This window comes from Lipophrys pholis (genome assembly GCF_963383615.2).
Source record: "Lipophrys pholis genome assembly, chromosome: 4".
NCBI classification, from domain to species: Eukaryota; Metazoa; Chordata; class Actinopteri; order Blenniiformes; family Blenniidae; genus Lipophrys; species Lipophrys pholis.
This window is the reverse complement of record NC_137637.1, coordinates 34,480,805-34,500,060: the sequence shown is the minus strand read 5'-3', so window position 1 is coordinate 34,500,060 and position 19,256 is coordinate 34,480,805. Positions and strand designations below refer to the sequence as shown.

At 42.7% G+C, this 19,256-nt stretch overlaps 1 protein-coding gene across 7 annotated transcripts; it reads right to left on the bottom strand.

Moving 5' to 3' along the window:
• Positions 1-988: 988 nt before the first annotated feature.
• Positions 989-18,052, bottom strand: znf362a (zinc finger protein 362a). Of its 7 annotated transcripts, none has more exons than XM_080461424.1 (10): positions 17,798-18,047; positions 16,934-17,060; positions 11,265-11,328; positions 9,679-9,919; positions 9,382-9,507; positions 6,706-7,033; positions 5,605-5,829; positions 4,608-4,686; positions 3,411-3,569; positions 993-2,381 (listed from the first exon to the last, which is right to left on the bottom strand). In XM_080461424.1, the coding sequence occupies exons 3-10, from the start codon at positions 11,325-11,327 to the stop codon at positions 2,262-2,264; spliced, it is 1,341 nt and encodes a 446-aa protein (XP_080317550.1). In that variant the 5' UTR covers position 11,328; positions 16,934-17,060; positions 17,798-18,047; the 3' UTR covers positions 993-2,261. The 7 variants fall into 7 exon arrangements, with proteins under 7 accessions (XP_080317551.1, XP_080317548.1, XP_080317550.1 ...); XM_080461423.1 differs by having other exon boundaries at positions 16,930-17,060; positions 17,798-18,024; XM_080461426.1 differs by having other exon boundaries at positions 9,679-9,886; positions 16,930-17,060; positions 17,798-18,002.
• Positions 18,053-19,256: the final 1,204 nt, after the last annotated feature.

The window sequence follows — 19,256 nt, the reverse complement described above, 5'->3', positions numbered from 1 at the left end:
CTGACGTCACTGCCGAATTTTCTTCTTGTTCTTATGGGTTCAAAAGGGAGTATGCAGGTAACCCCTGTTCAACAGAACACGGTAAGACACGCACACACACGCACAGAGGAGAGGCCAAACTGCCTGGGGGCTGTAACGTCATTGAAAATAGGTTCATTTGCAACACAGGTGACTTCTATTTGTGTTTGACGTGCGTGTGTGTGTGTGTGTGTGTGTGTGTAACAAACAAATTTTATGATGAATGAAGACTTGTGTCCCAACTGTTATTTGGAGGACAATTTGAATGGAATTACAATATTATATTATAATATATAATAATGAAGATGGAGACAGAACCGAGCAGGTCAGTGGCCAGTTTGTAAGAGGAGATCTTTCCAGAGGGAAACCGCCTCTGAATTTGATTTTCAAGAATCTGTGTAAGTGTTTCTTGGAGGTCAAAGCTCAGAGACCTTCAGAGGTTCTCGCCGAGGAAGAGGAGGCCAGGCTGGCTGCACTGAGAGAGGAAGAGGAGTAGAAGAGCAGGAGGATGGAGGAGAAGATGGAGGCTCGGAGGAGCCAAAGACATCTCATTCCTGTCCAAAGTCCAGGCTGCAGAGGATCGAGTGCAGTGATGCCCCCTGCTGGACGTCCCCTCAGCTGTCCTCAGGAGCTCTGATAGACCAGGACCAACATCTGGGCAGCCTGACCTTCAACATCTGGCAGAAGATGGAGGACATGATCTGACTGTCCTCTCATCCTCGACCAAAACACATCTATCCTGTCTGAAGATCTGACCACTAATATAAACGGGATATATGAATTGATATTCTCATTTTGTTTTTCCCCAGAGTTGAGGAATGCGTAACGCGACAATATTTAACCTCTTAAGAGTAAAGTCAATGTGTAAAAATCAATGTGGCGTTTTTGAGGAACATTTTCAAATGATAAACTCGACTTCATTATAAACCAGAGTTTCAGGCGCATCCCCAAAATAATTCAGAGAAACCTTTGTTATACAACTATTTATTATAAAATGGGCTTACAGTCAATATAGTTTATTTACAGTATATATCATGCTATGGCATAAAGGACAAATGTAAAGTGAACAACAGAGTGAACTCAAAAGTTAAGGCTTGAATAAAATGGCAAAGAATTCAATCATAAATCAGTGGGAGAATCACCTTATTGTGGGTTGATGCTTCCATAAGACATTAAAGATGAAGAAATTAGTTTTTTTTAAGGTTTTCCAGGAGAGTTTTCTGTGCTGTCTGACACTGTATGTTATTTTTTTTGGCACAAAATTAAAAGCAAACGGGGCAAAAAAAAAAAAAAAAAAGTACTGTAAGTGCATCTTTAAATGATATATTAACATAACAAGTAAAAAGATTTATTTTTTGGCAAAATAAATGAACACAAAACATCAATTATGTTCAGTTTTTAACTGAATTCACATCACTCGTTAATACTGTATTGAATGCGGGAGCTCACATTCATGACGTCTCAGGTTAAAGTCAGGTTTTTTTTATGTCTTTCATGAAACGCTTTTGAAAAGTGGATCAGATTCAACCGACGACTGAAGAAACTTCTGTGAACATTGAACTACATATTAAAGTAAAAAAAAAAAAAAAAACTACTTGAGTGCCACTTCCTGGCCTGGGTGAGGTTGGTAGTGGATCGAAACATAAAAGACTGGCACATGGTTTCATTGTGGCCACATGATTGATAAATATTTGCAAACACGGACAAGAGGAGTGGCACGATATATATGAGTACACAATACATGAGAGCTTTATCCTGTGTGGTCACTTTGCCACCCAGCTAATGGAAGACTATTTCTGATGCAAATTTATTTGCACACTCGAGTGAAAACATTAAAGGGTTGTATAAAAAGGACAAAGTAACCGGTGTGAAATGGCAACAACAACAAAAAGGTTAAAAAGGTTTCCCATCTAGCTGCCTGGAGCAATCTCTTTTTTTTTTTTTTTTTTTTTCCTCTTTCTGTGAAGTCGTATATAAAAAGAAATTTTAGGCCCGTCGTTTTCAGGCCTGAAAGTGCTGAGAAATCATCTTTGGATGTCCCCGATAATACTATCTGGTCAGCAAGAACGGAAAAAAAAAACGGGAGGACACGCTCATTCAAAGACCTCCTCTTCACAAAATACTGGCGATCTGGCACGTGTCTGGGACCCGTCCGAGGGCGGCGGCGGCGGCGGCGGCGGCGTCCGACTCGGGACCGGCGCGGCGATATCACAGGAGGCGTCTCTGTCGGGGAGGGCGGGAGCTCAGATGAGGGAGATCCGTATAGGGATGGCGGGAGAATCTGTCCTGTGGTGAGGGGAGTGATGGGACATCACATGTTCCACCACCGCGTGTTTGGACATGTGCTTCATGAGATACGTCTCCTGGAGAGAGGACATGAAGGACAACCGGAAGACGTCACTGACAGATTTAACGGCTCCTTGACATTTTGTGTCACAACTTCACAGACGCCAACGATAACCGGACACAAAAGAACAGACAGTCCAGGATGTGTTGAGAGAACGTCTCACAGAAAGAGGGTTTGTGCAACAGCACCAGAGAACAGCCCACAAAATTAAAGTGGAATATTTAAACGAGTGCTGTGCACTTATATTCTGCTTCCTTTTTATTTTAAAGTATTCGACAAGCTGCACATAGTAGCTACACCGTGGTAGCCACGCCCCCATGTCGTCATGGAAACATAATGGTTGTCATAAAAAAAAAAAAGAAACTAATTATGTCACTATGCTTAGTAGTCATGGAAACGTGACGCTCCTTGTCATCACAGTTGTCATGGAAACGTGATGCTCCTCTATCATCGTGCTCAGTCGTCATGGAAACAGGACGGTCCTCTGTCCTCACGCTTAGTCGTCATGGAAACATGATACTTCCTTGTCCTCACGGTCAATAGTCATGGAAACAGGAAGCGCCTCTGTCGTCAGGCTCAGTTGTCATGGAAACGAGAAGCTCCCCCTGTTGGTGTTTGGATCTGGTTGTTCGGACTGAGCAGTAAAAGGGAGACGCTAACATGGACCCAACTAGTAGCTTCAAGGTATTTATTTATATTTTGGTTCATACAATCATAAAAACACTAAATTAAGTCAGATCTGGTTTCTGGCCTTTTAAAGACGTAATCATTTCTTATCTTTTATGAAGAGTTTGTCTGTTTATCTGTTAGTGTCCTGAGATGACTGTGCTGTAATTGGTGCTATTTAACTAATACTGACCTGAGATAAACTATTAACCCGCACAAAAGAAGTGTAAATAAAAGTTTGACTGTTGGATTGAAAGGTGTGTGTGTGTGCGTGTGTGTGTGTGTGTGTGTGTGTGTGTGTGTGTGTGTGTGTGTGTGTGTGTGTGTGTGTGTGTGTGTGTGTGTGTGTGTGTGTGTGTGTGTGTGCGTGTGTACTCACTGAGGTGTACGCCCTGCCACACATGCTGCAGCAGTAGGCCTTTGCATTTTTGATGGCGTGTGCAGACAGGTGGATCTGCAGCGAGGCAGAGTCTGCGTAGGCACGGTAACAGTTGGCGCATTTGAAGGGCTTGTCTTTGTTGTGCTGCCTCTGGTGAGACTTCAGAGGGGGGAGAGAGACGACAGGCAGAGTGTTGGTCACAAAACAATGTGTACGTATGGAGGACAAAGTGTTTCTCCATGACGCTAAAAACATCATCTTTTAAAATACCGACGAGCCTGGAGACTCAACTAGAACACCAACTACTTCCTCTGAAGTGTCGCGTTTGTCATGTTTTAACTGACCGAAGTTTCAAAATTTGAGAGGTATTGTCCGTTTCCAGAGACATGAAGTACAACAGTATGAATACTTTCTTGACGGAATGAGTTGTGGGTTTTTTTTTTGGGACAAACCTATAATTGTATTTCCTTCATGTTTCCACAGATTTGTGCATTTTTAACTCTAAATACTATTTCTATAGTGATGTGTGTAACCGATTACTTTCATGAAACTACAAACACAATTCAATTATTATATGCATTTCTTTTCCTTTTCTAAATGTTGTAGAGCTGCTGCCTCCATCTGTCCCACTCACTGAGCCCAAACCCAATCAGACTAGTCATTTACTGTGTTCTTTTATAAATAACATTACTTTGTAGGACAGTCACACTACACATTGTAGAGCCGATCCTTCTTTCAATAGAAATGATGAACTCTTATTGCATGATATAAATAGATGAAATCATATTATCTTATCCTCCTGTTCTCCTCCTCCTCCTGGTCTGGTCGGTCCAGAAACCTTCAGTATTCTAAGTTTCTAGCTCCTCCTTGATTTTCCTCCATTTGAATATTGGATCATAGGAGCTGCATTCAGAATCTGCTGTGTCTGTGTGAGCTGGACTGGCTCCGCCCAGAATGTGAATTTTGCATAATATGACCCTTTAATATCACAGAGAACAGAAAAATCCCTCAACAAGGCTTTAAGGTTCAAACATTTAATTTAACATTTTAATTTACTCTTTAAAAAAAAAAGAGGTTCTTTGTGTTTTGTATCTAGAGAAGGAGCCGTACGTCGACACTATCCACCGCCGCCTGAGAAAAACTAAAAACTACAGCACATTGTGTAAAGTCAAACCAATAATTGCAGGTGTTGTGTACCTGCAGGTTGGATAGCTGAGTAAAAGCTTTCTCACACCCAGGATGGGCACATTTGTACGGCCGGTCGCCCGTGTGGATTCTGAAACGAGAGAAACGGGTCAGACGGTGAGAGACACACAAATACACAACAGAAGAGAAACACAAGTGAATGTATGACGACGTAAAAGAGTCATAAAAATAGAATTTATAAAAGAAGGTAATGTGGAAAAAACAACAACGACGGCAAGTAATTTAGAGCAATATTCTCCTTCCACTTCGGTAATGCAGCAGGTCGGGTTGGTCTAGCAAATAAAATAGAATGAAATACATTTGTGGTTGTACCGTGACAAAATGTGGAAAAGGTGAAATGGTTTGAAAACTTTAGCAAGTCACTGTCAATATAATCGTGGATGTTCAGCCAACAAACCTGCATCAACTGTCAACATGAACCAAAATTAATGTTTCCAGAGCGTCACAACGGGAACATTTCCAATGTGGAGAGGCTGGGCTCGCTTTAAAAAAACTAGAGCTACACTCGGTAGAGCGCACACCTTCACCAAGTTGGACCGAGTTAGCATCGCTAGTGAAGGACAGAGCGAGAGAGAAAGAGAGAGAAAGAAAGACAACGAGAGAGTCGGGGCACCCTCTTTGGGTGTTCTCCTGCGTGAGTTCACCTGGTGGCCAGCGCTGGTCATTGCACTTAGTTATATTTGCTCAAATAAATGGTAAAACGTTAGTTGTTCAGGATCCAAGGACCGGGAGGAAGCAGCGGGCCGGCATGTTAGCAGTTAGCTCATATCGATGCTAACTAGCCTGTCAGGTAGCCGCATCACGGTGAAACACTGAGCAGGGAGCGTCTCCATGGCAACAGATGCTGATCTCCTCTATGAGGTGCTTCTCTTGTCCACATTTTTATATAGCTTTTTGGGAATGTATTCGGAAACGGTTAGCTGCCAACGTCCCAAAATCTCTCCCTCCCCTCCCTCCCTCTCTACCCCCCCCCCCCCAAAGTGCAGACCTGGTGTGCTGCTGCAGGTGGGAGAGCTGGCGGAAGCACTTCTCGCAGTACGAGCAGCGGTACGGTTTGACGTCCAGGTGAATGCGCAGGTGCTGTGCCAGGTAGGACGCGTTGGAGAAGGACTTGGTGCAGTGTGGACACTTGTGCGCCTTCGGCTCCGTGTGCGTTTTGGAGTGAATCTGCATGTCGGACTTGGAGAAGAAGGTCAGCGGACACATTTTACACCTGCAACGAGGACAAAAACACACAAGAGTTCTCAAAGTGTGGGAGGACGAGCCCCAACAACATGGACTCTCACGCTGCATGTTTTTAGTGTAGTTTGTGGAGGAAAGACAGATTTCCTCATGTTTTCACTGTTCAGATCCACAAAACCATCATTCTGCTTGTGCAAGTTGGAGTCGAAATCTGATATACAGTCTTTATACAGTCTGTACTGGGTCTTACAAATATGGTTTCACACTCAATTTCACACTCAGCTCTCTGGCAACCCCCCCCCCCCCCCCCCCAAAAAAACCCCAGTTATAAACTACTAATAAAGTTAAAACTGGAATTCTGAGGGAAAATATGTGTGTCAAGTATTGAAATGGTTGATATTAAAGGGTTTAACCGGATCCTAATTGATGGTTTTATCTTAAAACTATAAAAACATTTGGAAATATTGTCCAACATCCGGTCCGTAAACATAAAGTGACAGTTTGTTCAAACCTAAAAAGGTCTATTAAGAGTGTCATTGTGTGAGTGAAAATGCTGCTGAAGCGGTGAACACGCCTCGTCAGTAAAGGTTTAGAAAGTACTCATGTACTCTAACGGGGAGTTTTCTTCCATTTTTGGTACTTTCCGTTCAGTTTTAGTTCTCATCTGGACATTTAAACACCAATTCCCATGATTTACTGACTTTAAGGAAATTTCTTATCACTTAACGGCTTCTAGAGCAGAGGGAAACGATGTGATAGAACCAGCAGATGGCGGTAATGCAACTTTAGGGATGCAAACTGCCGTTGAGGAGGATGAAGAGGAAGAAGAAGAAGACGACTCTAAACTATTAACAAGCCATGTTGGAAGCAATATTGTTAAAAAAAACTAAAGATGGCCGTTTCTTGCCTGTAGGTTTTCCCTTCTTTCGTAGTGATTGTGACGCAGGACTGGTCGTTGCCCGAGGCGAGGATCGGGTACGGCACCACCAGGAGGGAGGAGCCGTTCTCCGCCTTGATCTTCTTCCGCCCTCGCTCCTGCTTCGGCGGCGGGCCGAGGAGCCCCACCAGCCCCCCGTTGCTCTTCCCGGGCTCGATCCCCTGACCGCAGGCCAACCCTGAGAGGAGGTGGGGGGTGGGCGCCCCGCCCAGCCGGCCGTGGCTGCTGGAGTTGGGCGTGGTGGGGGTGATGATCTCCGACGGGTTGAGGTTGCCCGTCCGGGACGCCAGCGCCACACCTGAACACCCAAACGTAAACTCACAAGGAGTCACCACATCCAGCCGCTCCGCTCACGGGCCACAGAGTGGAGCGGGGGCCGTTTGCATGTTCCCCCCACAGTCTAGAAACATTTCAGGCTATTTTGGAATTAGGTGTGTGTGTGTGTGTGTGTGTGTGTGTGTGTGTGTGTGTGTGTGTGTGTGTGTGTGTGTGTGTGTGTGTGTGTGTGTGTGTGTGTGTGTGTGTGTGTCCTGCTATGAACTGGGGACCTTTCCATCCTTCACTGAAGGTCAGATGGGATCAGCTCCATCACTATCACAGAGGGGTAAAAGCTTTATGATGCTTACACTTGCCCTACTGTGCCACCAAGTGGACATTAAGTGTACAACAGACAGAGTTTTGGATTATATTGATATGTGAAGCTTTGAATTGAAAGTAATTGTTAATGCCAACAAACATTAAACTCATTATTGAGGTTTTTTCAGGGGTTTTTTTTGGCTCAAATGATGACGGGGGTGTGGGAGGTGGGGGTGTGGGGGTGTGGGGTGTGGGATGGGGGTGTGGGAGGTGGGGGTGTGGGGTGGGGGACGGGGGATGGGTGGTGTGGGTGTCAATCAGGTTGCAGTATGACATTACAAAGTCTAAAAATTAAAACCAACTGTTTAAACGCCTTTTCCTCTGGACGACAGTGTTGTAGTGAGACATGACAGTGATGCAAAAGTCTAATTTAGCTGCTTTAATGAGGAAGTAGCACTAGAATCATATTTAGATTTGAACCTTCTCCACAACGGGGGAATTCACTTGTTGCAGCAGAAACTCAAATCGTCTGCAAACAAGCGTCCAAGAAACACCCTGATATGTAACTACGACCGAATTGTTATAAAATATAATGTAATAAAAGCCAAAATGTAATAACTCATGAATAATGTAAAAAGATTTAACAAGAAATTGAATGTGATCTTATTGTGTTTAATGTGATCCATTATTTTGTACTGATGACTGGAGGATTAGATTACAGATTATAGAGAACAGAAGACGATGAATGACTTGGGAAACAACAATCATACATAAATACCATAAACTGTATAAAGATATACGTATAAACAAACTTTTAGAACTCATTCTTTCAGCGTTGAAGCAGTTCAAGTCCAAACCAGAAATCACTGACTCACTTTATGATGAAATAAAATGATTACAATATCCGCTCCATAATGAAATATCACAGTTTTTAAGTTTTGGGCTCAGTTACATTATTGACCAGTTATTGCATTTTGAGTTTTATTACATTATATTTGAGAAGAATTCGAGTTGTAGTTACATATCGGGCTCCAATAGTCGCCGGACCATGAAACATGAATATACTGATTGGATCTTAGTATTTTAAAATCACACATCAAACGTGAACGACTTCCTGAATTGGTCACATGGTGGCTGAGAGACTCTCCACATACGTCATGTACGTATAAAACCTGGACACGCTGAAGGAGACGTCACCACTTTAAACATCACCTGAAGACACGTCACGTTTCCATCATCAACACTAACAGGGAGGAATTTATGGTTAAACGGCGACGTGTTGGGTGGTTTTAATAATCACGTGATCAGATGAGCTCTTTTGTCTCATGATGTCGACTGAAATCGCTGAATCTCAACAGTAACGATGGGGAAGTTGTGTCGCAGCCCTCATGTACGAAAAGAAATCCTCCTCATGACCAGACGGCCAAAGTGGGACTAACAGGGTTCAAGAGAATTAATTTGAAAGGCGCCTAATTTTACCACGCTGGAAATCATCCACACCCCCCAACTCATTCTATGAAGCTCACCGATGGTATAATCTCCACCAAACACCAGACTCCTGTACCTCACAATTATTAATGTTCTGTCTGCTTTCCCCTTTATCTTGTCATTTGGCCAAAAGTCTTATGTTTTTCTTATTTTTATTTGTCTGCGACTGTTCTGCTTTATTTTCTCTTCACTCTTGTCTCACTATGATCAGGACTGTGTGCGTGTCGGCTTCCACAGACACATGAACATTCTGCGTAATGGAGCTTATTAACCGCACTTTACTGAGGTGAAGCGTTGCACCAGTGGACTGTTTTGTTTCTTTTTGTTTGTAAAAAAAAAAATATCTTCAATAAGCAAAGGTATATGGGGAAAAAGGAAGAAAGATGGGTTTAAGAGAATGAAAGATATTGTACATCTTTAATTGTAACTCAACATGCATTTGATTATGTTAAACTGTCTTATAGCACTTTGGAGTAATTCCCATTGAGAACTGGATTAATTGTAATTTAAATTAAATTCTCATTACCTGTAAACCCCCCCCCCCCCCCCCCCCACACACACACACACACACACAGTTTGTACCGGAGACGTGGTTGGTCCTGGAGGGATGATCTATGAGCTGACGCAGATGCCAGTCTTCCCACAATCCTCTGGCTTTTATCGCTGCCTTGTCGTCCAGGTTCAGGTTTACGTCCCCCAGAATTCGACCTGATGAAGACACACATTCGTTCGTGTCGAGTTAAAACACGCCAGTGAGAACCGTGACACGCCGCTGACACCGTCTGATCCCGAGTCACAGCCGACGAAGCAACGGGGCGATACGTTAAATTTACTTGACGTTTGACGCATGACAAGCCTGCAGGTACGAGGCTGGAGTACCTGCGACGGAGCTGGAGGCGGGCCGGGCGTGCAGGGCGACGTCCGGCTGAGACGGGCTGTGGCTGTGGAGAACCGGCATCTGCTGAGCTTTGGACATGGCGTGCTGGCCGCCCTCCGCCTGGGTGGGCGTGGCCAGCAGGGGCTGCTGGGAAGGGGCCGACGCGGGGGGCAGATGGGGCGGTCGGATCTTCTCGGCCATCAGCTGCTCCTTGATTTTATTGATCAAGACTAGGTTATCCAGCTGACAGCCAGGAACCAACGTTTGTGACAAGAAAACAGCCGGCATCAGTTCAGACAGTCAGTTTATGCAGCAACGGTTCCCCCTATAGCAGCGTGTCAAACATGCAGCCCGCCGGCCCCCCGAGAAGGTTTCATCAGGCCCACAGCGCCATCTTAACTACACACAGTGACTACACAACAACGTGAAGAGCAGCTCGTCGCCCAGAGGTCAGATCAGACCAGAGACTCTGCAGAAAACCAGCAGCATCACCCACAAAATAAAAGCATGCACATTAAAGGACGCACAACTCCGGGAATCAGAGAAGCAACAGGCTTTTTCCCCACAATCAGTTTGGAGAGAAACGTGTCGACGTGTGTGACGATAGACTGCAACCATGGTTCATTTTACATTTAGTAAAAACAAAGCACATTAAACTTAAAACACTTTTAACTAAAACAGAGGGTTGCTTAAAGTGTGCTTCCTTGATTTTATGTTACTTACTTGAAAGTAGGATGTGGTTGAGTCAGTTTTGTGACACAGTTTTCATCTTTCATCACAATGTGTTTGGTTGTTTGTGTCACTTTCCACCAAATCAGATTCAAGTGGAGCCGCAAAACACGTTTACCTTTCAAAAGGTAGTTTTGGCCTGATAGTTTTAGAATTTTGATATTTGAGCTTTTTAATTACTTTGACTTATTTAAAAAAATAATTCTTTTTTGTGGAATTCGTCTTTTTTTTCTTCTTTTTTTGACATTTTAGCCTTTTCCCCCCCATTAATGGTGGTTTTAACTATTTTTCCTCATTTTAATTATTTGAAGTGAGGGTTTTATCGATTAAAAAAAAAAATTCTCACAATTTTCTGTAATTAATTGTGATTAACTGCATTTTTTCCAACTTAAGATTGAAGCTTGTGATTGATAATCCCGAAAAATCTTGTAATTACTGTAGACTCGTCAAACAAAGTATATTTAAATTCAAAGACCATTTGTACGACTTTCTTTCTGCTTTGAGTGACAATATTTAAATTTTAAAACCCCTTTCAGCCAAGAATTAAGAGCCATTTTGAAAATGACAAATAGGTGTTCAAATAAGCCAAAAATAAGATCAAATGTTCATGAATAGTTTTCTGAAAGCTTCAAGGAGCCACGGCAGAAAGGAAAACAGGTTGCAGGCCGCTGGGCTAAACTAAAGAAACTAAGTAATAGTAGTAAGTAAAGACAGTCACTTGATCAATAATGCCTTAACAGCTGTTGGTTCACGTTTACATCGTTCTTTGCGTCACCCTGCACATGCCCGGAGGCATTAAGAAGGTAGCTTTATGAGTGTCGTGCAGCGCGGCGGCGGTATAAATGCCAGCATCACTCACCTGGCCGGGCATCGCAGGAGGCGGCGGCCAGAAATACGGGTTGTTAAATCGAGGTTCAGCCATCCTGAAATAAAAACACAAGGAGGCTGGTCAACAGGAGGAAGCAGACGACGACTCGTCACTCTTAACATGTCGGAGTGAGAAACGCTGGTCCGCGGCCACACAGGTACGAGTTTTTAATCTACTAGTCCAGGGAGATTATATCACATTTCTGTACAGAACGCGGTACGGTGGTGTAGTGGGTCGCTCTCGTTGTGAGAAGGCTTCGGGGAGTTTTCATGTTTCCCTCTGCAGAAACATGCGTTGAGTTATTGCTGCAAAGGTTTTTCCTCCACGTAATGTTGTGATTGATCTTATTTCACTCTGTCAGTACTCTTACAATTTCCCGTTATTTTACTTTCTTAATCTAATATCGATTTGATGTTTTCATGTCAAATCAAAAAGATGTTACACAATTCTGACGAGAGCCGCTGAATCATCATTATCACAGTATCTACATGCATAATGCTCGCGTATCGCACAGGACTGAGCAGCAATAATCACGTTTCTATGTACCGCGTTCCTGCTCTGCTGACAGGGGAGTTCAACCATTTACAAAAATGTGGAACCCTCGAGAAAGATCCCCGTTACTTGGATAAAACAAATAAGTGTTATAGTCATATAGTTATTGCAGTACTTGAAAGTATTACTTCATATCATGTGTTTAGCTGACACAGTGCAGCGCTGAGCTGAAGCCAAAGACGACACGTCTGGATTTCTATTGCTCTGCGTTGAAAACAGCAGTTAACCCTTTCCGCCCGGCAACAGTCGACCGTTTGATGAGAGAATCTGAGATAACGTCTTGTGATTGACGCATTTTCAACCATTTGGAGCTTCTACTTCTCCAAAGATGAGATTTTTAAGGCCTCATAGTTCGTCTCCAACAGCAAGAAGGTTAGTCAGCGCAGTGAGACGGATTTCAAAAAAAAAAAAAAAAAAAAAGAGGTTTAAGCCAAGGGAGTAGTTTTTTGTTTTCCTGCCTCCATGTCAACATGATGGGCATGCTGCCGGAGAGATATGCTCTCAGAGGTTATCAGAGGAAACACAAATGTTAGAAGTGACAGAGGCCCGGGTCCTAATCTGATGATCTCCGTCTCCTCCACACATGTGGCCCCTGACAAGTTACGAGCCTGAAACAGAAAACTGCAGTTTCACCGAATGAGGTCAGGGATCCAAACATTCTCTTCCACGCAGAGGCTTGATCGTATGTAAGTAGTGTTTTTACATCCTTTTCTCCAGTTCTCTCTGGCTGTTCTAGCTTAACACAACCTCTTCTAACACAGAGTATCTGCTTTAACCAGGCCTCAGTGGCCACAATGCTCCATCCTCTTGCTTTTCTAGAAACCAGACGTCCTGAAACTTTCCTATTTTAAGGCAGTCGGAGCGCAGCTCGCTGCCGAAGTGGAGACGAAAGGCCTTTCCTTTCCACAACTTCTCCCCTTGGCCCCGTGTGAAGCCCTTTAAAAACATTTTGCATTGCATGTCTTGGCACACTTCACCATTCCTAAGTCTGTTTGGCTTAGCAGGAGCATAACACAGCCGGCGCCCGCGGGCCAACAGAAACAAACCCGATACGTCCAGGGGTACGAGCGCGCCGTACACCCCGCTAAATATTCTTCTAATGATGCCAGCGGGGATCGCGTTCACTTCCCGGAGGCTCTCCGCCTCGGGGGAGCGCGCCCGAGCCGCCGGGGACGTCTCCGTGTCACTTTCCCGAACGCGACACCTTCTGAGTAACGTGTAACGGCGACTTCCACTTCCTGTGTGTCAGCGCTCGTCTTCAGACCGCACGCAGAGGTCTGGAGACGCATCGAGTTTCAAGGAGACTTCACTTTCATACCAAAACATGCCGACACACGAGGAGGGACCGAGTTAACAGCCGAGCTCCGGTACAAGTCAAAACAACCATCAAAATGTGCGTTGGTATGAAAATGGAGTCTCTTTTGACTTGAAGAGATTTACTCATCAGATCATGTCGTTCTGTGATTCTCTGGTGTTTCCACAAAGGTCATAGGTCATTGAGGACAGGCCACGTTTACACAGACTAGGATTTTTACCAAAAGGGCTACTTTCCCCTCTACGTTTTCCAAATTAATCTTCATTGACACGGACCCGCATATCCATCTGGTTCAGAGCTGCTATGAGCAGGCAGACCTGCAGGGGGCAGTGCAACGAGAAGCAGGAAGCCATGATAGCCAATCAGAATCCTGGGAAAAACAAAAAAACCTCACGAGTTGTGACGTGGATCTCTGACTACCCGTCTTTAGATGCCAACTGAGTTTTTCTAAATCTCCACTGTGGCCATCGTTTGTAGAAACTCGTAGCTTCGTTTATGTGTCACCCGGGTCCAGCCGACAATGCAGAATATGAGATTTGGATTTCATGAGATTGAGGAGAAACGACGATAAAAACATCAGTGGCATGTGGGATTACCCGGCAGAAAAGTGTCGCCCGAATATAAGATATAAACACTAAAGAAAATAACTTGAAAAGTGTGAAATCTTCTGTTCATGAAGCGAGTCAATTTAAATGGATCATACATCTTCTAATAACATCCTTCAATCTAGACTAAAGATTATACTGTAAAATCAAGGACTAGAAGTTAAAAAAAACTTTTAAAACAAGACAGATTATCCATCCTGTCTAAAAATAAGATTTAGAATTTTGGCAAGTGCCAAAATAATTTGCCGTGTACAACATGAAAGTACCTTGAGTAACGCTAAACTCAGATTTGTGCTTGCGAGTTACAAAAAGGCAGAAATCTGTGATAAATCTTAATTTTAATCCAAACCCAGCTCATTCAGGATCAAATATAATGTTTCCCTCTCCGCTTCCTCACTTGCTGGTTGTTTATTACCTTAAAAACTTCAGGGATGATTTGTCATCATCCAAGGATCAATACTTTAGATTTTGGGGCGTTAACGGCTAAACGTCACTGAACAAATCCCAATAAACTGCGAAAACATTTCCCATACAAAGTGGATGAGAGGCACCTCGTGGAGATCACCATCTGTTGCCATGGAGACGCTCGGTGTTTCACACAGTGATGTTGTGACCTGACGGGCGAGTTAGCATCGATATGCAAGAACATGCTAGTAATGCTATCCTGGTTTCTTTGTGCGTTCTAGTTATTAAACGTGTCTTTTAGTTTTGGTAAACTGTAATATTCTATTGTGATTTTAAACTGCAGCCTCTATTATTATTTAATAAATGTGAAAGCTGGCCCGCCACTGAGCGGCGAAGGGTTCTGAGGCCGGAGCCGACCGGGGGCACCACCGCTTCATTGCTTCGTCGATTACCGTCATTTCCAGACTACACGCCACTACTTCTCTTTTCCCCACACACTCTGAACCCTGCGGATTAAACGAGGATGCTTCAGGTCACCAATACGTGGGTGATGCGTTCAGGTGCATCACGTAACCCCGAGCTTTCTGTTTCTTGTAAGATTTGGTGGGTACGACTTATATACGGCTCAATAATCCGGAAATTAAAATATCAATTAGCTCTAAAATGTACCAACACAGTAGAATCATTAACGTCCAACAGGATGAAGTTTACAGATTCAGCTGACATGCAGTAATTTTCACTTTATCAAATCCTTCGGCCAAACAACAACAACAACAACAACAACAAATTTAATTAACTCGGTGGTGGTTAAAACGTATTATTGATGCTACTGGACTGGACCTTTTGTCGCTGCCGCAGCTCTCCGGACATTTCAGCCTTAAATTAATGAATCAAACTCAATTTTCCATCATTAGAGAATATTTAAGTCATTTCGTCAAAAATATACCACTTTTTGTTGGTTTAAAAGACTTTAAACGGTGGAAAATCAGAAAAATACACATTACTTCAGTCAAGAGATGAATGACTGAAGGATAACTGTACTTCTATGAGTAAAACATGCATGCAAATGATATTAAAATACTTTTTCATGCAACAGAAAAACATTCAGCGTTTTAATGTGATGAATGAAAATGTCTGTTAACGTCGATCCAGTTAAAATACTTTGTCCAAGAGAAGTAATCTGTAATTCAACTTGAGAATTTGTTTACTTGTCGTGGAGGACAGACTTTAAGCGCTTTTCCAAATTTCAATATGATACTTGAAATAAAAGTACAAACACCTCAAAACATGACTTCTAAACATGAATGTGAGTATTTGTAATTAGTTACTTCCAGCTCTGGTGAAACTTTACTTTACACTTTTATGTGAGTAATTAAGTGGTGAATAAACAATGTAACTGTAGTCGTACTTGATTACAGCTTCTAATGATCAAATTTATGCAATGTGTTAAAAAAAACAAGTACTCCCAAAAGTACTGAAAATCATGACTATAATATTATTGAGTATTTGCAATCAGTTACTTCCATAACTGGCTGTTTGTAAATGTTACAGGTAAAAACTAATACTCTGAGTAACCCTGGAAAACAGTACTTTGTACATGTATGTATTTCAGTCGTATCTTTTAAGCAATATAATGTAACTGTAGTTATACTTTATTTAAAATGTAATTAATGCCTGTAATGCGATTACAATGACACTAAGAAATACCTAGTATTTTCCTTGAGTACAAACATTCAGAACTTCTTTCACTTCTGGTAATATTTGCATTAAGAATATATTAAATATACCTCAGTCAGTAATGTAGTTAGTTACTTCCAGCACAGGAATCAGATCACCTTCATGACAATCGCATATTTGATTGATACATTAAAAAATCTGTAATTTTACTCAAGCTTGAATAGAATTACACCATGTAATGTAAGTTACAACTGCATTTTTAGTATTTTGTACTTTCATATCAGTCATTTAATAGTAAATAAGCAACGTCACGGTAGTATCACATTTCTGCTATGTGGTTGTAAAGAAACTGATAGTTACTGTACTCGAGTACAGATCGCCAGTACCTTTAGTGAAATGTACACGCACTACTTGAAAAGAAATACTCTGAAACATTACATATTAATATTAATGGGTGTATTTCTAATTAGAGTACTTCTATTCATTATTGGAGTAATTGTATGATAGTCACTTTGTAGTATTGAGTACTCTCGTAGTAGTATTCAGTAATCGGTCAACCTTTGGTGATAATTACATGAAATACTCAAAATACGACTTACGGTAATGTGAGAGAATCAGGCGATACTACAATGTGTTAAAAGTTTTTTAAAAAGTACATATTTTTGCATGAAAGTTTACTTTTATTCAATACAGGAGTTACTTTGTGACAATGAGTACTCAAGTAGAAATATTCAGCAATCTGTCAACCTTTGGTGAAAATTACATGAAAGAAATACTGGTAATTAGTTACTTCTAGTTACAGAGAATCAGCTGATAAAACAATGTAGTTAAAAGAAAGTTGGTGTTTTAATGGAAAAGAAAATATATATATAGTATATATTATCTTGAGTATTACTAATTAGGGAATCAGGTGATGCTACAGGTTTATATTTATGTTTTTATTCTTAATTGTTTGAAATGGAAATAGTACTTTTACTCGATATAATCACACTTTAAAGAAGAGTATTTTTTTAAAATACAAATTTGCAGAACTCTTTCCAACTCTGAGCCAAATTAAAAACACATTACGTGTCAAGTGATCGACAGCAGTGTAATTCGTTACTTGCTCTCAGTGTAATGAGTTACTGCCACTGGGCGGGTTAGTCAGCTGACACACGGTGGAGGTGATGACAGGAAGCTGCTTCAGCCTCATCAGAAGTTGAGGTTAACTTTTGCTTCGCTGGAGCTGCAGAGCTGATTGAACAAAAACAAAAGGTTTGAAATGAGAAGCTTTCTCAACGTTCCTTCCTCCTCCTCCTCCTCCTCCTCCTCCTCCTCCTCCTCCTCTTCCTCGGTCCTCCTCCTCCTCCTCCTCTTCCTCGGTCCTCCGCAGCGCCTCTCCCACATTCTCAGACAGTTTATTAAAAAATTTCAGACAAAAGGAAAACAAAAATGGCAGCCCAGTCTTATTTTTATAAGCACAGGACGCCATATTCTGCAGATGGGAATATTATAAGCAGATAAACGTGCGGCTGTGTGGCGGCGCGCGGCCGCGACGCGCCCGCATGTGGCACATTTGCATTAAGAGGAGCGATGATTGTTTACTTTGATTTGCAGGTTTGAATAGCCCGGCTGAGGAGGGGAGGAAGAAAAAAAAAAAAAGAAAAAAGAAGCCCCACACTTCCTACAAACAATCATCCTGCCTTTGCTGGATGATCCGCAGCCGCCGAGACACAAAAACACACAACAGCGACGACAACGCTCACGCGCGCACTCGTGCGTAATCTCAGCCTTTAATGGCACGACGGCGCGAGAAAACGGCGTTTTATCTTCAGGGCGCAGAAAACGCTCCTCTTTTTTTTTTTTTTTTTTTTTTTATTCTAACTTTTGCACGAGTCGAACGGGAGACAAAGCGACGCGGACCGACTGTGCGAGAGAGGAAACGGATGTTCAAATAAAAGGTGTAAAACGCCGCAGCGCGGAGGACGTACCTGAGCCGCCGGAGGAGGAGAAATGTTTGATAAAGGATTTACACTCTTCTTCTTTTCTGCTGCGCTTCAGTCCGACTTCAAACCTTCCGGGTCGCCTGCTGTTCACTTCTGGGTGCTGCAGGCGAGGAAACACACGGAGCTCAAACCCCCTTTTTTTAACCCATTTTCTGGCTCCTCGTTTTAAACGCAGCCTGGCTTCTTTCTCTCCTTCTCTCGTTCTTTCTTTCCACCCCTCCTGCACACGTTGTGTTGTGCGCATTTTACGCTGCAGCGTTGCATTAAATGCAACGTTCACATTTCCTGTGTATTATTGCACATTTTTAATTACATTTCTCACTTTAAATACGTTTTTTTTAAATAAATATATATATAGATATATAATATATAATAGATTTCCGTATAATGCATTATACATGTCCCTTTTCCTATCATGATAAAACCAGAGATGCATGATAATGAGAGAATTGTTAGTAGTGTTATTCGGATTATATTCCAGCAGGTGACATATTTTCCCGTGCAGGTGTTGAAGCAGTGAGCTCAGGACCGTGAACAGTGATGAAGTGTAATAATCCCTCAGCAGCAGCATGACGGGCCGCTAATGTGCTCTGTGCTGAGCTCAGCAGGAGGTGGCGCTGCTGCCACTGCTCAGAGGCTCCCAGGCAGCTGCTGCAGCTGAACATGTCTCCTCCTCCTCCTCCTCTTCATCTTCATCTTCACCGCACAACACACTCCCGTGGTCAGACGCCTCGTCAGCACATTAATTACCAGCATCACTGTGGCCTGCGGGGGGGGGGGGGGGGGGGGGGGGGTGTTGGTTGTTCAGGCTGCAGCGTGAAGCTTTGACCTGAGAAACAACCAATCAGCTGACAGAGTCACACCAGGAGGGGATCGATCAGGCAGCCCGGTCACCAACGGAGGTTGGTTTTAAATAAACAAAAAAATACATTACAAAACCACAAAACCTTTTTTAAAGGAACTTTCACAAACAAATTGTTGTCTGGAAAACCTTTCAAATAGTTTTATGAGTATTTTTATGCTTTTTCTCACTAAATCCAACTTTCTAAACCTTCGATTGAATTTCCTGCCCGTTTCTCCAGCTGATAAATCTCTGGACAATGTCTCTTCTTCTGTTGCATGAAGCTTCCCGCTGATGGTTTTGTTGCTCGCCGCAAGTAGAATCACATCTTTTTATTGTCCATGACAGAGGAGGTGTTTGGGATTAGGAATAGTTTTTATGAAATTGACCTTTTTCCAAACTCGTGTGGCCTCACTGGTCCAGGAAACCTGTGCCAGTCCACACTTCCTCCAGCAGTGCTACTGAGCACACACTTTCTTTACTTTTCTATTTTTGGCCCTATAAAAAGAGAAATGGTCTGACGTGTCACACTTGGTGCCATTCTTCTTCACTTATTTCAATCTTCAACTCCGCTTCCCATTTCTCTCTCCTGTAAAGTGTCGG

Bases quoted from the DNA above. Each gene is read 5' to 3' on its own strand.
- znf362a (XM_080461424.1), bottom strand. From the start codon at position 11,327: ATGGCTGAACCTCGATTTAACAACCCGTATTTCTGGCCGCCGCCTCCT. The intron at 9,920-11,264 runs GTGAGTGATGCT...CCTGGCTGTCAG, and splicing joins CTCCTGCGATGCCCGGCCAG to CTGGATAACCTAGTCTTGAT. The intron at 5,830-6,705 runs GCAAGAAACGGC...TCCTCGTTGCAG, and splicing joins AAAGAAGGGAAAACCTACAG to GTGTAAAATGTGTCCGCTGA.